General features: G+C 39.5%; 2 protein-coding genes across 2 annotated transcripts in view; one reads left to right on the forward strand and one right to left on the reverse strand.

The window, feature by feature from the left end:
* trim23 (tripartite motif containing 23) overlaps positions 1 to 6,423 on the forward strand; it is a 22,179-nt gene extending 15,756 nt beyond the window's left edge. Inside the window, exon 11 of the mRNA XM_051685627.1 lies at positions 3,015 to 6,423. Within this exon, the coding sequence (XP_051541587.1) occupies positions 3,015 to 3,194 (180 nt within the window). The 3' untranslated portion in view covers positions 3,195 to 6,423. The remainder of the gene's footprint in view (positions 1 to 3,014) is intronic.
* On the reverse strand, positions 5,703 to 14,444 carry ppwd1 (peptidylprolyl isomerase domain and WD repeat containing 1). The gene is made up of 11 exons (XM_051685626.1): positions 14,294 to 14,444; positions 13,914 to 14,016; positions 13,674 to 13,777; positions 12,033 to 12,153; positions 11,489 to 11,936; positions 10,172 to 10,362; positions 9,173 to 9,362; positions 8,352 to 8,533; positions 8,156 to 8,237; positions 7,881 to 8,063; positions 5,703 to 6,673 (listed from the first exon to the last, which is right to left on the reverse strand). Exons 1-11 carry the CDS (start codon positions 14,412 to 14,414, stop codon positions 6,530 to 6,532), a joined length of 1,869 nt encoding a protein of 622 aa, XP_051541586.1. The 5' UTR covers positions 14,415 to 14,444; the 3' UTR covers positions 5,703 to 6,529.
* Between the last annotated feature and the right edge of the window lie 444 nt (positions 14,445 to 14,888).

Below are 14,888 nucleotides of genomic sequence, written 5' to 3' on the forward strand. Positions count from 1 at the left end.
ACATGCAGGTGGATCACAGACTTCCTGACTGATTGGAGGCAGCACGTGAGGCTAGGAAAACATGTCTCTGACTCCCGGACCATCAACATTGGTTCCCCTCAAGGCTGTGTTCTTTCCCCTCAACTTTTCTCCATGTACACTAACAGCTGGACATCCAGTCACCAGTCTGTCAAGCTCCTGAAGTTTGCGGATGACACCACCCTCATTGGGCTCATCTCTGGTGGGGATGAGTCCGCCTACAGGTGAGAGATTGATCATCTGATGACCTGGTGCAGTCAGAACAACTTGGAGCACAATGCTGTGAAGACAGTGGAGATGGTCGTAGATTTCAGAAAGAAGCCAGGCCCAGCCACCCCATCATCCTGTGTGACTCTCCATTTGACACTGTGGAGTCCTTCCGCTTCCTGGGAACCGTCATCTCCCAGGACCTCAAGTGGGAGCTGAACATCAGCTCTAATTAAAAAAGCACAGCAGAGGATGTACTTCCTGCAGCAGCTGAAAAAGTTCATCCTGCCGGAGACAATGATGGTACACTTCTACACCTCCGTCATTGAGTCCATCCTCACCTCCTCCATCTCCATCTGGTGTGCTGCTGCCACTGCGTGTCATTCATTCTGCTGAGAAGGTTATTGGCTGCAATCTGCCATCTCTCCAGGACCTGTATGCCTCCAGGACCCTGAGGCGGGCAGAAAAGATTGTGGCCGACCCCTCCCACCCAGGACACAATCCCTTTGAGACACTCCCCTCCGGCAGGAGGCTACGGTCCATTAGGACCAAAACCACACGCCACAGGAACAGTTTCTTCTAGTCTGCATCTGGCCTCATAAACAAGGCCTAGGACCCCCCTGACACTGTCTCTTATCCCACCTCCATAGACGCTACACATTACATTTAACATAGTTTCCACATCTGTCTTGCGTCAATGTAAAGAACATTTATCTGGTCTGTTGCACTTTTTATTATACTCAAACTGAACTTTTCTGTGAACAATGAACATTTGCACATTTTTTTGCAAATCCCTGCACAACTGCACATATTTTGCACAACTGTACAGCTCCTTTATTAAAACCAGTCAGTTTACTTTTTCTATACAGGTGCATCTCAATAAATTAGAATGTCGTGGAAAAGTTTATTTATTTCAGTAATTCAACTCAAATTGTGAAACTCGTGTATTAAATAAATTCAGTGCACACAGACTGAAGTAGTTTAAGTCTTTGGTTCTTTTAATTGTGATGATTTTGGCTCACATTTAACAAAAACCCACCAATTCACTATCATATTCTAAAAAAATTAGAATATGGTGAAATGCCAATCAGCTAATCAACTCAAAATACCTGCAAAGGTTTCCTGAGCCTTCAAAATGGTCTCTCAGTTTGGTTCACTAGGCTACACGATCATGGGGAAGACTGCTGATCTGACAGTTGTCCAGAAGACAATCATTGACACCCTTCACAAGGAGGGTAAGCCACAAACATTCATTGCCAAAGAAGCTGGCTGTTCACAGAGTGCTGTATCCAAGCATGTCAACAGAAAGTTGAGTGGAAGGAAAAAGTGTGGAAGAAAAAGATGCACAACCAACCGAGAGAACCGCAGCCTTATGAGGATTGTCAAGCAAAATCGATTCAAGAATTTGGGTGAACTTCACAAGGAATGGACTGAGGGTGGGGTCAAGGCATCAAGAGCCACCACACACAGACGTGTCAAGGAATTTGGCTACAGTTGTCGTATTCCTCTTGTTAAGCCACTGCTGAACCACAGACAACGTCAGAGGCGTCTTACCTGGGCTAAGGAGAAGAACTGGACTGTTGCCCAGTGGTCCAAAGTCCTCTTCAGATGAGAGCAAGTTTTGTATTTCATTTGGAAACCAAGGTCCTAGAGTCTGGAGGAAAGGTGGAGAAGCTCATAGCCCAAGTTGCTTGAAGTCCAGTGTTAAGTTTCCACAGTCTGTGATGATTTGGGGTGCAATGTCATCTGCTGGTGTTGGTCCATTGTGTTTTTTGAAAACCAAAGTCATTGCACCCGTTTACCAAGAAATTTTGGAGCACTTCATGCTTCCTTCTGCTGACCAGCTTTTTAAAGATGCTGATTTCATTTTCCAGCAGGATTTGGCACCTGCCCACACTGCCAAAAGCACCAAAAGTTGGTTAAATGACCATGGTGTTGGTGTGCTTGACTGGCCAGCAAACTCACCAGACCTGAACCTCGTAGAGAATCTATGGGGTATTGTCAAGAGGAAAATGAGAAACAAGAGACCAAAAAATGCAGATGAGCTGAAGGCCACTGTCAAAGAAACCTGGGCTTCCATACCACCTCGGCAGTGCCACAAACTGATCACCTCCATGCCACGCGGAATTGAGGCAGTAATTAAAGCAAAAGGAGCCCCTACCAAGCATTGAGTACATATACAGTAAATGAACATACTTTCCAGAAGGCCAACAATTCACTAAAAATGTTTTTTTTATTGGTCTTATGATGTATTCTAATTTTTTGAGATAGTGAATTGGTGGGTTTTTGTTAAATGTGAGCCAAAATCATCACAATTAAAAGAACCAAAGACTTAAACTACTTCAGTCTGTGTGCACTGAATTTATTTAATGCACGAGTTTCACAATTTGAGTTGATTTACTGAAATAAAAGTTTTCCACGACATTCTAATTTATTGAGATGCACCTGTATATATTGTATCTTAAATATAGTTTATTATTTATTGTTATTGCATGCATCAAACACCAAAGCAAATTCCTTGTATGTGAAAACTTACTTGGCAAAAACGTCGATTCTGATTCTTGTTTTAACAATAAATAATTTCCATAATTATGATTGAACATTACAAGTTACGTAAAAGCATCATAAAAGATATCCATATGACTTGTGAATTATATTTCAAGTTTTCTGAAGACAGATTATAGTTTTGTGTGTCGAACGGGACACAATTTAAGTTTTTATCCACTGAAAATCTTGCCATTTGCCTTAGCTATCCTTAGTGTGTTCAAATCTGATTCATTTCTCTGTAGGACGTCCCCGGCGCCGTGTCTGTGGAGGAGATGACGGAGCTCCTGAGCTTACACAAACTGTGCTGTGGTCGCAGCTGGCACATCCAGGGCTGTGATGCCCGTAGTGGCATGGGTTTGCACGAGGGCCTGGACTGGCTCTCACGCCAGCTGGTGGCTGCAGGGGTTTTGGATGTGGCCTAAGGAACACTTACCCACACTCAACAGACTTATTAATGGCTTTAAACTCAAGCCTATCCATGCCATTTGCACACACATCCCGTTTATGTTAAACCCACATTATCATGTCATACCATCATACATTAGTAGACTTACTGCTGTCTGTGCTTAGAAATATAGGAGTCCTTTAAGGGAATATTCCGGATTAAATACAAGTTTTATTGACAGCTGCATCTGTGACAACAGGAATTCGTCAAAAAATGAACAAAAAACATGTTGACAGAAATGCACTTGCAGTGGAGGTCAACTGTTGTTGCAATGGTTGCCTCATGGAATTCCATTTTAAGTGTATCAATGTCAATTCTTTTTTTCTATAAACTGAGGGGCGAATGATTTGCTGAGTAATTGACAGTATATCACAGATGATGTAGAGCAAACCTTAATCCGGAATATTACTTACATGACTAAACTAAGTAAACTTATTGTCCCTCACATCAAACATTTGGTCCATGCTATTATTCTTTTCAAGGTCAGTTCATTCATTTTGTTCATTTGTGTTAGAGTACTTAATACACTAAATTGCTTAGAGATGTTTTGAGCATATACATTAGAGGAAGGTGTTGAAAATGAACTGAAAAGCTTAAGCAAAACAGACTAGACCCCTTGGACATTTTTGTACAGACGCTCTCATGAAATCTACAATAATGTGTGCAAATAGCACAGGGTTAAAATAGTTAGATGTAAATGTTTTAACCGTGGGCAAAGCCCCTTAGATAAGGACAAAACTAGACATCCATCACCACATTCACTGTTTCGATGTGAAGTGCCTGTTGACGTATCAGAATAGCTAGTGAGAAAGGTCATGATATCAAAACCATTGCCATCGTTCAAAAGTTACATGTGTTAAAGTAATAGAGTGAATCCGTGAAACTTCTCAAGAAACTGTCTGGGTCAGAATACCCCCCCGCCCACAAGAAATTGTATTTTCTTTATGCCATTATTTTCATGACAATTAAGCACATTTTACCCTCAAATTTGCATAACTGTAATTTCAAAAAATTCTAATTCTCATTACCGTTATGAGAAATACTTTGGATATATTAAATTGTAAAGCGTGCATACATTGTAGTATTTTTTGTGCTGCCTTTAATATACACTCACTGGCCACTATATTAGATACACCTGTACATCTACTTATTCATGCGATTATCTAATCAGCCAATCGTGTGGTAGCAGTGTAATGTATAAAATCTTGCAGATATGGGTCAGGAGCTTCAGTTAATATTCACGTCAATCATCAGAATGGGGAAAAAAATGTGAATTTGATTTTTGGTGCCAGACGGGCTGGTTTGAGTGTTTCTGTAACTGCTCTCCAGGGATTTTCACACACAACAACCTCTAGAGTGTAAAGAGAATGGTGCGGGGAAAAGCATCATCCAGCGAGCGGCAGTTCTGTGGGCGAAACGGCTTGTTAATGACAGAGGTCAGAAGAGAATGGCCAGACTGGTCCACGCTGACAGGAAGGTGACAGTAACCCAAATAAAGACACGTTACAACAGTTCTTTGTAGAAAAGCATTTCTGAACTTACAACACAAACATTGAGGCTGATGGGCTACAGCAGATAAAGACCCCTCCGGTTACCACTACTGTCAGCTTAGAACAGGAAACTGAGGCTGCAGTGGGCACAGGCTCACCAGAAAAACTGGACAGAAGACAACTGAAAAACATTGCCTGGTCTGACAAATCTGAATTTCTGCTGAGGTACACAAATGGTTGGCCCACTGCAGCCTCCGTTTTCTGTTCTTGGCTGACAGAAGTGGAACCCAACATGGTCTTCTGCTGTTGTAGCCCATCCACTTCAAGGTTCGACATGTGCATTCTAAGATGCTATTCTGCTCACTACAATTGTACAGAGTGATTATCTGAGTTACCGCAGCCTTTCTGTCAGCTCAAACCAGTCTGGCCATTCTCCGTTGACCTCTCTCATCAACAAGGCATTTCCGTCCACAGAATTGCCGCTCACTGGATGTTTTTGGCACCATACTGAGTAAACTCTAGAGACTGTTGTGTGTGAAAATCCCAGGAGATCAGCAGTTACAGAAATACTCAAACCAACCTGTCTGGCACCAACAATCATGCCATGGTCGAAATCACTGTGATCACATTTTTGCCCCATTCTGATGGTTGATGTGAACATTAACTGAAGCTCATGACCCATATCTGCCTGATTTTATACATTACACTGCTGCCACACAATTGGCTGATTAGATAATCGCATTAATAAGTACAGGTGTATCTAATAACGTAGCCGGTGAGTGTATATTGATTTGAAGTATCTCATTTAAATTAGATTCTCATTACTGTAATATAGTATTTTTTACAGTAATGAGAATTATTGTTGAGAATAAAAATACCAAAAAAAAAAAATAATAATTTTGGTATGCATTACGAGAGAGTATTTTGGGGTAAAATTGTGTTTAATTGTAATGAAAAATGTCACAATGCAAAAATTCTCAATGGCCCTAAAATACTTTCTTCTCTTTATTTTAGGGTGCAATATGATCTGGACATGTGTTGTTGTAAGATTCAACAAATAACACACCCTTATACTTGATGTCCCCAGCTGTTTATTTTTTTTATTTTTTATTGCTTTAGTGAATTCTCTGGACTTTGAAATGAGCCTGTAAATATTTATTTAAATATACTTTGTGGTCTTAAGACTGGTGCATGGATGTGTATGTTGCAAAAACAAAAAAATAGTTACTGATTATATTTTAATGGAGGATTTTATTTGGCCTCTGCTTCATCTTCCTTTGTGTGACGTGCATAAACTTTAGTTTATCTGGCCAAGAATGCCAAATGTCCTCTCTAAACAACCTTGAACTTTGGAATAAGTATTCCTTTACCTTTTATAACAAAATAAAAAATTGTTACGTCATATGCATTTAGGTTATATATACACTTTATCTATAACTCAGATGTAGCCATATTTTAAAGCTCCATTATTAGACATAGTTTGTTTTTAGAAACCATCCTTTGGTTTGAAACGTTGTTCCTCATTGCTATGTAATGTTGACTAACTGTACTTAGGAAAAGCATGTGTGATGCATTTCAAGTTGTGAAAGATTTTGTTAATGTGGCTTTTGGAAACCTCAATCACAGTGCATCCAAACATTTGTTTCTTGTTGATTTGATGACAGCTTTTTGTATAACCATTCATAATGTTACGCTATTAAAAACAAAGCTGAAAAACACTGCGCATTGTGTTTTGAATGATGCAAGTGCAACAAAAACATGGTTATTTTAAAAAAAAGACACTTTATTTTACACAGTCAGGAGAGTAGAGCTGTGACCACATCTATTTGACGGTGATGTTTATGATGCTGATATCTTCATATGGCTTGTCGGTTTTGGGGTTGACTTTAACATTGGAGATCCTCTGGACCACTTCCATCCCTTTCGTGGTCCTCCCAAAGACAGTGTGCTTGTTGTCCAGCCAGGGCTAATTGTAGAGGAAATAAGACAAAAAGATGATTTTCACACAATATTTTGAACATCTCGTTTTACACACCTGAAGTGAACATAAATGAAGTACAAAATTTCCGCTTCCATTAAAGATTCTTTTAGTAATTTTGAAGAAGAAATATTTGAAAACAGGAAATGCAGTTTTTATTTGGTTTACTGCCCTCAGACGAAGAGAACTTTCAGATTTTAACAGAACCAATTCTTGCAAAAGAATTTTACAGACTTTTTAATGAAGATATTTGACATAAAATACCACTAATTGGAGCAAAACTCAATGTGTCTCTTTAACTACACATCGTCATATCAATAATCACCCAGCAATTACTCCGAATTTTTTATTCATTTCAAGTTGGACATGACGACTGGACATTGCGGTTCATTAAAGTTTTCATTCAAGCTCAAAGCGTCATTCGATTATGAATCAGACTTCACTGGTCACGCTGTATGTTTCGCGCTGTAGATTCAAAAGAGCCGGCTCAAACGAATTATTCGTTCGGGAACTGGACTTCACTGGTCGACCTGTAGATTCAAAAGAACCGGCTCATAAGAGTCATTTGTTCGGGAATCGGAATACACTGGTCGCGCTGTATGTTTTGCGCTGTAGATTCAAAAGAACCGGCTCATAAGAGTCATTTGTTCGGGAATCGGAATACACTGGTTGCACTGTATGTTTCGCTCTGTAGATTCAAAAGAACCAGCTCATAAGATTCATTTGTTCAGGAATCGGACTACACTGGTCGCGCTGTATGTTTCATTCTGTAGATTCAAAAGAACTGGTTCATAAGTCATTCGTTCCGGAATACACTTGTCGCGCTGTATATTTTGCGCTGTAGATTCAAAAGAACCGGCTCAAATGAATCATTCGTTCAGGAAACGGACTACACTGGTCGCGCTGTAGATTTTGCACTGTAGATTCAAAAGAAATACTTTGCTTTTTGTTATATTTGGACAGTGTATGTCCCCATTAATTTTCATTCTATGGAAAAGAGCAGAATCAACATTGTTCAAGACTCTTTGTGTTCCACAAAAGAAATAAAGACATAAGGGGTGACATTTGGAACGGCACAAGGTTGAATAAATGACAGAATTTTCATTTTTGGTGAACTGTTCTTTGAAGTATTACGAGTTTATAAAGATAGTAATTTTAAAGCCAAGAAAAGTGAAAAATATGATAGTTGGATTACTGTTGGGACGACAGTGATGAAGAACTGTGATCCGTTGGTTCCTGGGCCTGCGTTGGCCATACTGAGTGTGTAGGGTCTATCGTGCCTAAGGGTGGCATGGAACTCGTCCTCAAACTCCCCACCCCAGATGCTTTCCCCTCCCATCCCTGTGCCCGTCGGGTCACCGGTCTGGATCATGAAGCCCTAAATATGACAGAGACATTATGGTGAGTAAACGATGACGGTTGAACTATTCCTTTAAATAGATTCTCCAGGTCTTCTATAGAAGTTCAAACCTTGATGATACGATGGAATAGGTGGCCATTGTAGTAGCCATTCCTGCTGTGAACGCAGAAGTTCTCCACTGTTTTGGGGCATCTGAGCAGAAGAAAACAATTATAAAACTGGTGAAATGTTCTGAAGTTGAAATGCTAAAGGAATGTTCTTGCCCTTTCAGGCCAAACTGCTATCAAATGTGACAAAATCACATACTCCACAGGAAAGAGTTTGATGTGGATGTCGCCCATAGTGGTATGAATGATAGCGCTGTCTGACACTCTTTTCGGCCCTTCTGCTTGTGTAGCTGCCATCACTTCCTCTTTAGATGGTTTCTCGTTAAAGACATCACGGTCAGAGTCGGCACTCTTAGTGTCCTCTGGCTCTCTCTTTGTAAACTGTGGGAGCATTTAACAATAAAACACAGTATTAAAGCCTAGATTATTAGATTACGGAAATTAATGGACTGTGGTCCATACAACTCGTGTGCTGTTCGCCAAGTCTTCTGAAGCCTTATGATAGCATTTGGTGAGAAACAGTGACATTTAAGTTGTTATTCACTGATAATCCTGACTTCTGCCCTAGCTCAACCTTACGAGAAAAGTAGCAATGTCAAATTTGTGAACAAATCATTAATAACGATTTTGTGAACCGAATCAAATGATTAATTGAATGGATCAGATAAAAAAGCCATCAATTTCTCTTATAAACTCCAATCAACATGTCAATTAGTGCTAGGCCTTTGTCCAGATTATCAGTGAATAACTTAATTTTCAGACGGTTTCTCACCCCAAAATAATGTATGACTTGGAATAAAGTGCATGGGTCATATGGACCACTTTTATCCCGCTTTTGCGTCCTTTTTTAAGCTTGAAAACCCCAGTCCGCATTCATTATAATTGCATGAACAAGAGTGACCAGGACATTCTTCAAATCATCTCCTTTTGTATTCCACAGAAGTCATTAAGGTACTGACAGACTTTCATTTTTGTTCCTATTCCTTTAAAATGAATTGCTGAGATTGAGTGCCGTCACACCATGTAAAAGCGGTTCTTCTTGAAGGCGGTGCAGAAGATGGTGGGGTCTGGTTCGGAGCTCTGCAGTGCGGGGTTGTCGGAGGCTTTCATCTCAATGGTTGGTGCTGCCTGCATGGCCTTTGCTACACCCTGAAACAAGCTCAGCTGCACAACACGAATGTTCTCCTGTTTCCCCAGGATCCGCACACACCTTGACAGCAATAAATAAGGTTACACAGCTTAATGTGTTGAACACTTTCAGAATTGCTCAGCAAAACTTGTATTTTCTGACCTTATTTACCACTAAATTACTAACTTCATTTTCATATAAAATAAGCATATTTTATGTTATCTTCACTTCTATATATCAAGAAATAGCTTACACATTGGGGTCATCTACTGGAATAAAATAACAATTACATGTAATAAGAATTATAACCAGTAGATGGCCTCAGTGCTCCATGCATTGGCTCATTTCTAGATATTATCACAAGTTATGCATTGTATATAATATATATATATATATATATATATACACACACACATTATAAAAAACAATTATTTGTCAAAGTATAGCATTTTGTTAACCATTTGTGTTGAAGTGTCAAATTTTGCAATGATGCCCCAATATGCTGTCAAAACTGTCCATGGTGCCACAGTCAAACCATTCATTTTCTATAACGGGTCAAACTTGACCCAAACACAATGAGTGTTGCACTTTTTTTTACAACTCATCGAATGAAGTTTTTTGTGTGTTCAGATAGCAATTGTAGGAAAAGTCCCCAAGTCTTGTACCACTCAGATGAGGGAAATCATTTTTATTGAAACAAAAATGATTGCGGTCAAAAATGACCTGAACAGCAGTTATTGGTAAATGTGACGCATTCGAGTGAAACAGGATATTCAACAAAAAAACATTTATGTACCATATCTTCATTTTGTTTCTGTTTTTGTGATTTTGGTTGCACAATATAATACACTTTAATATTTGTGTACTAGCCCAGCTGTGGTAAACTCTACCTGTTAGTCTCCACGTTTATAACCTTGATGCCCAGCATGGTGCCGTACAGCACAAAGTGTCCCGTCTCATCGAAGATAATGTTGGTCAGTCGGATGCCGTCCACCTTCTCCAGCTCTCTCTCCACCGCCATTCTGCGGCCAAATTCCATATCTGGCAACTGCTGCCTCATCTGCTGGAGCTCCGTGAACATCTGTCAAAGCACAAAGACAAACAATTAATAAAATATTGTAGTTAACTAGTTCAGAAGTATTGCAAGAAATTCTTCATTAAGCTTCAAAGGTACAGTTCACCCAAAAATTAACATTTTCTCAACATTTGCTCACCCTCATGCCATCCCAGATGTGTATGACTTTCTTTCTTCTATTGAACACAGATTTTTAGAAGAATATTTCAGCTCTGTAGGTCCATACAATACAAGTGAATGGTGACCAGAACTTTGAAGCTCCAAAAAACACAAAGGCAGCATAAAAGTAATCCATACAACTCTGGTGGTTAAATCCATGTCTTCAGAAGCGATATGATAAGTCTGGATGAGAAACAGATAAATATTTAAGTTTTTTATTTTAAACTACAAATCTCCACTTTTACTTTTACATTCTTCTTTTCTTTTGGGCAATTTGCATACTTTGTGCATATCACCACCTACTTGGCAGGGAGATGAATTTATAGTAAAAAAGGACTTAAATATTGTTCTGTTTCTCACCCACACCTATCATATTGCTTCTGAAGACATGGATTAAACCACTGGAGTAGTGTGGATTACTTTTATGCTGCCTTTATGTGCTTTTTGGAGCGTCAAAGTTTTGGTCACCATTAACTTGCATTGTATGGACCTACAGAGCGAAGATATTCTTCTAACATTGTTTGTGTTCAGCAGAAGAAATAAAGTCATACACATCTGGAATGGCATATGAGAGAATAAATGATGAGAATTTTCATTTTTGGTGAACTATCCCTTTAAGAAGTCAATTTCAGAGCTTCTGCAGAGGGAAGGATTATCAATGAATAACGACTTAAATTTTTGTCATAATATAGTGCTTCAGTTTTATTTTTTTCACTTTGGAGCTTGACAGCCCCAGTCCTCATTCACTTTTATTATATGTAAAAGAGTGTCCTAGATATTCATCAAAATTTCATCTTTTGTGTTCCATGGAAGAAAGTCCTACGGGTTTGGAACGACATGAGGCAGAGTAAATGTTGACAGAATTTACATTTTTGGGATGATTCGGTCAACAAACCCTTGACTTAAACTTGTCAATGTTAGGCCACGGTGTTGATTTAATTCTATAATCTGTAGATATCAAATACTAACTCACCGTTAACGATTCGTCGAACACCCTCATCAACTTCCCAGTCAGGAAACGGAAAATCCTCACTTTGCGGTCAACGGCGATGGTGGCCATTTTCTTGCCATCTTGGGAGAACGCCAGGCTCGTGGGATAAGTTTTGCATTTGGCAAACTCATACAAGTCTGTGTCTGTCTTATACTCCCACTCTACCTGCCGGGGAAATTTGAATTCACTGGGGAGCCCCGTCCAGTATTCCAGCATACCTGCTTTATCGGCAGACACGATGACACGAAACTTTGGGTTCAGACGGATCTGGGACAATGGCGCAGTGTGCATCTTGTCAAACTTGTGCAGGGGCTGATTACTTCCACGCCCATCATAAACGAAAATCTTCCCTGTTGACTTCTCGGAACAGGCGACTGTGGAGATAGCATCTCCTGGATTATAGATCCATTCGCACTGGCCCGGGTAGAAGCTGGAAAGTTATTTACACAAAGAGCAACATTTGAACCAGGACAAACATGCAAGACAAGACGGTGATTCTTTGCAGGCCAAGGCGGCAAAATTTTACCCAAGTTTGAGCATGTTGATCATGTCAAAGTTGACGACATCAAAAACTTTCATAGCCTGATCGTCACCCACAGAGCAGAGAAGTGCACCCTCCGCACTCACGGAAATACACTCCACCACACCTACAGGCCAGAGAGAACAAACACAGCCAAATATTACCAACAAATACTACTTTTTATTCATTTTCAGAAGAAAATATGAGTGAAAATTGGTTACAAATGAATTCATAGGCTGTCCACTAGGAACATTACAGAGGTTTGGTCCCATAGATCGAACAAAGATGTAAAATATTTATCAAGATGTTTTTAGCGTGTGATATTTAATAGGATAACACATGCAGTTCTTTAGTATTATATTCACATGATGGCAAGTCAGGCATTGCTCTGTGCTATGCAAGTTTCAGAAACTTCCCCGGCTGAAATTGTTGTATTTAATACTTTTTCTGAAGACAGACAGATATAAATGAAGATGAAAGCCAAAATATTAAATGTCACTGTTCGGTGGCTCAGCGAGTATTGACGCTGACTACCACCCCTGGAGTCGCGAGTTCGAATCCAGGGCATGCTGAGTGACTCCAGCCAGGTCTCCTAAGCAACCAAACTGGCCCGGTTGCTAGGGAGGGTAGAGTCACATGAGGTAACCTCCTCGTGGTCGCGATTAGTGGTTCTCACTCTCAATGGGGCACGTGGTAAGTTGTGCGTGGATCGCGGAGAGTAGCATGAGCCTCCACATGCTATGAGTCTCCGCGGTGTCATGCACAACGAGCCACATGATAAGATGCGCGGATTGACTCTCTCAGAATTGGAGGCAACTGAGACTTGTCCTCCACCACCCGGATTGAGGTGAGTAACCGCGCCACCAGAGGACCTACTAAGTAGTGGGAATTGGGCATTTCAAATTGGGAGAAAAGGGGATACAAATGAAAAAATTTTAATTGTTCAATTTACTGAGTAATCCATTATTTTGTAGAGGTTGACAGCATCCCTTGTTCCATTATGCCAATGGCACGAGTCCAAAAATTGGAGGGAAAAAAGCAACACTTTTTTTGTGTTGTTTTTCCAAAGTTTGAGTGCCTATAACTCCAGAAGTATAAACGATATCTTAATATACTTTTAGATTCTAGTTCGGAACAAACTTTTCTTGTTGTATTTTAATTTTTAAGGCCCCATATGGTTGAATCCCAGAGCTATGGGGCTCTCAAGGTGAATCCATCTGTAAATTGTCAAATTTTACCGTTTTTCAACAGGGTATGAAGCTAGTTTTTCTTGTCCAGCAAAACAAACCCAAGTACAAATAATGTTGAAACACACTTTGTTTTTGTTTTGAACATTCTACTTTTTCAAAATTGTCATAGACCGATTGTCTGATTCGCACGAAATTTTATATGACTCGGACTTACCTAATTTTAACTCTTAAAACTAGATTTGTGCATTTTCTGTAGAAAATGAGAATGGTGCTTGCCCAATGCCCAAACGTTGTGGGTGGTTGCCAGGGCATTTAAGTTTATTACTTAGGGTTAGGGGACTGTTAAATAGTAACAGTGATGCTTGCCTCAGTAAACACCACTAATTATTACTAAGTAATCATAATACAGCAGCACTACATCATCTGGTCTAGTTACAGGACTCCAAAATAAACGTACCCAAGTGGCTGCGAAAATGCTTGACAAACTCTATTCCCTCGTCCTCCTTCTTCTTCCAGAACTTCACATGGCCATCTTGACTTGCTGTGATGATAAAATCTGTTCTGGGATTGTAACACAGCTAATAAATACAATCTGGACGCAAATCAGATTGCCTGAGTGTTGATTTATACTGGATGTAACATAGTTGATATATTAGTCTTGCCAAAGATTCGGATATGGCAAATTGGAGAAACTTACTTGGAACAAACGATGTGTGTAATAACATCTCTGTGCATGTAACTTCTTTCATACATGGAGGCAGAGGGTAAATTGTCCAGATACACTCGTTCATACTCAAGAACTGCAAAGAATACACACGATCCATTAAACACATCAAGTAGTATAATAAAGCACAATATAGCCTATTTCATTCTGTTGCAGAAATGGCTAACTATCATTAACTGTACATCTACAAAACAGCAGTGTATGGATTAAATGAGACGTCTGTGACAAAGATGATATTTTTTATTTTATTTTTTTTATTGTTTGTGGTTTTAAGGTATGTAGGCAGCTCACTAGGTTTCGAGACAGATCCGTAGTTTTAGTCGCGTTTTGTCAAATAAATCAGTTTTACATGCCTTTCTTTTTCTTTGTTTGAGTGGCCTCACTGGGCAGAGGACCGACCCACTCCTCTCCGTCTTCATCCTCCTCTAGTTTGCGTTTATTTTCAGAGCTATCACGACTCACGTCGGACGCCATTTTCACATGAAAGTTTTTATTTGTTCTTCGATGGTGTGTCGCTTTCTTTTAACGTAACAAACTGTAACTATATACTGCCGCCTAAAGGATTGGAGGTGGGCTACTTTTTTCGCCCAGTGTGCATTTTAGGGGAGAAAAAATATTTTTTTGTGTTTTTTTTGTTTTTTTCAGAAATGTTTAAAATGCCATTTCCACCACAGATCAAACAAAATACATAATTTGAGATGCTGCCTATAGGAGATGACACTGTAGAGGAAATGTTCATAAAAAAAAAAAAAAAGCCAAAAGTCTTATTTGATGCATGCTTCTTCACTATAAATCTAATATAAACTAGTGAGAGAGTGAAAAGTTTATTTATTTACAGAAAACAACATTTAGCCTTCATACAGGGGAAATTTAATACAGTTCTTCAAATTCTTCACACAAATACTTAAACTAACAAATGCATCTTATTTTCTTTCCCGTGCCGCTGTA

This window comes from Myxocyprinus asiaticus, chromosome 43 (assembly GCF_019703515.2).
Source record: "Myxocyprinus asiaticus isolate MX2 ecotype Aquarium Trade chromosome 43, UBuf_Myxa_2, whole genome shotgun sequence".
Lineage (NCBI taxonomy): Eukaryota > Metazoa > Chordata > Actinopteri > Cypriniformes > Catostomidae > Myxocyprinus > Myxocyprinus asiaticus.

What these genes read in the sequence shown, in the direction of transcription:
- ppwd1 (XM_051685626.1), bottom strand. Translation starts at nt 14,414, where the DNA reads ATGGCGTCCGACGTGAGTCGTGATAGCTCTGAAAATAAACGCAAACTA. An exon ending in TATTCCATCGTATCATCAAG is followed by an intron (nt 8,064 to 8,155) that starts GTTTGAACTTCT and finishes TGTCATATTTAG; the next exon opens with GGCTTCATGATCCAGACCGG. An exon ending in TCATCACTGTCGTCCCAACA is followed by an intron (nt 6,674 to 7,880) that starts GTAATCCAACTA and finishes CTCTACAATTAG; the next exon opens with CCCTGGCTGGACAACAAGCA.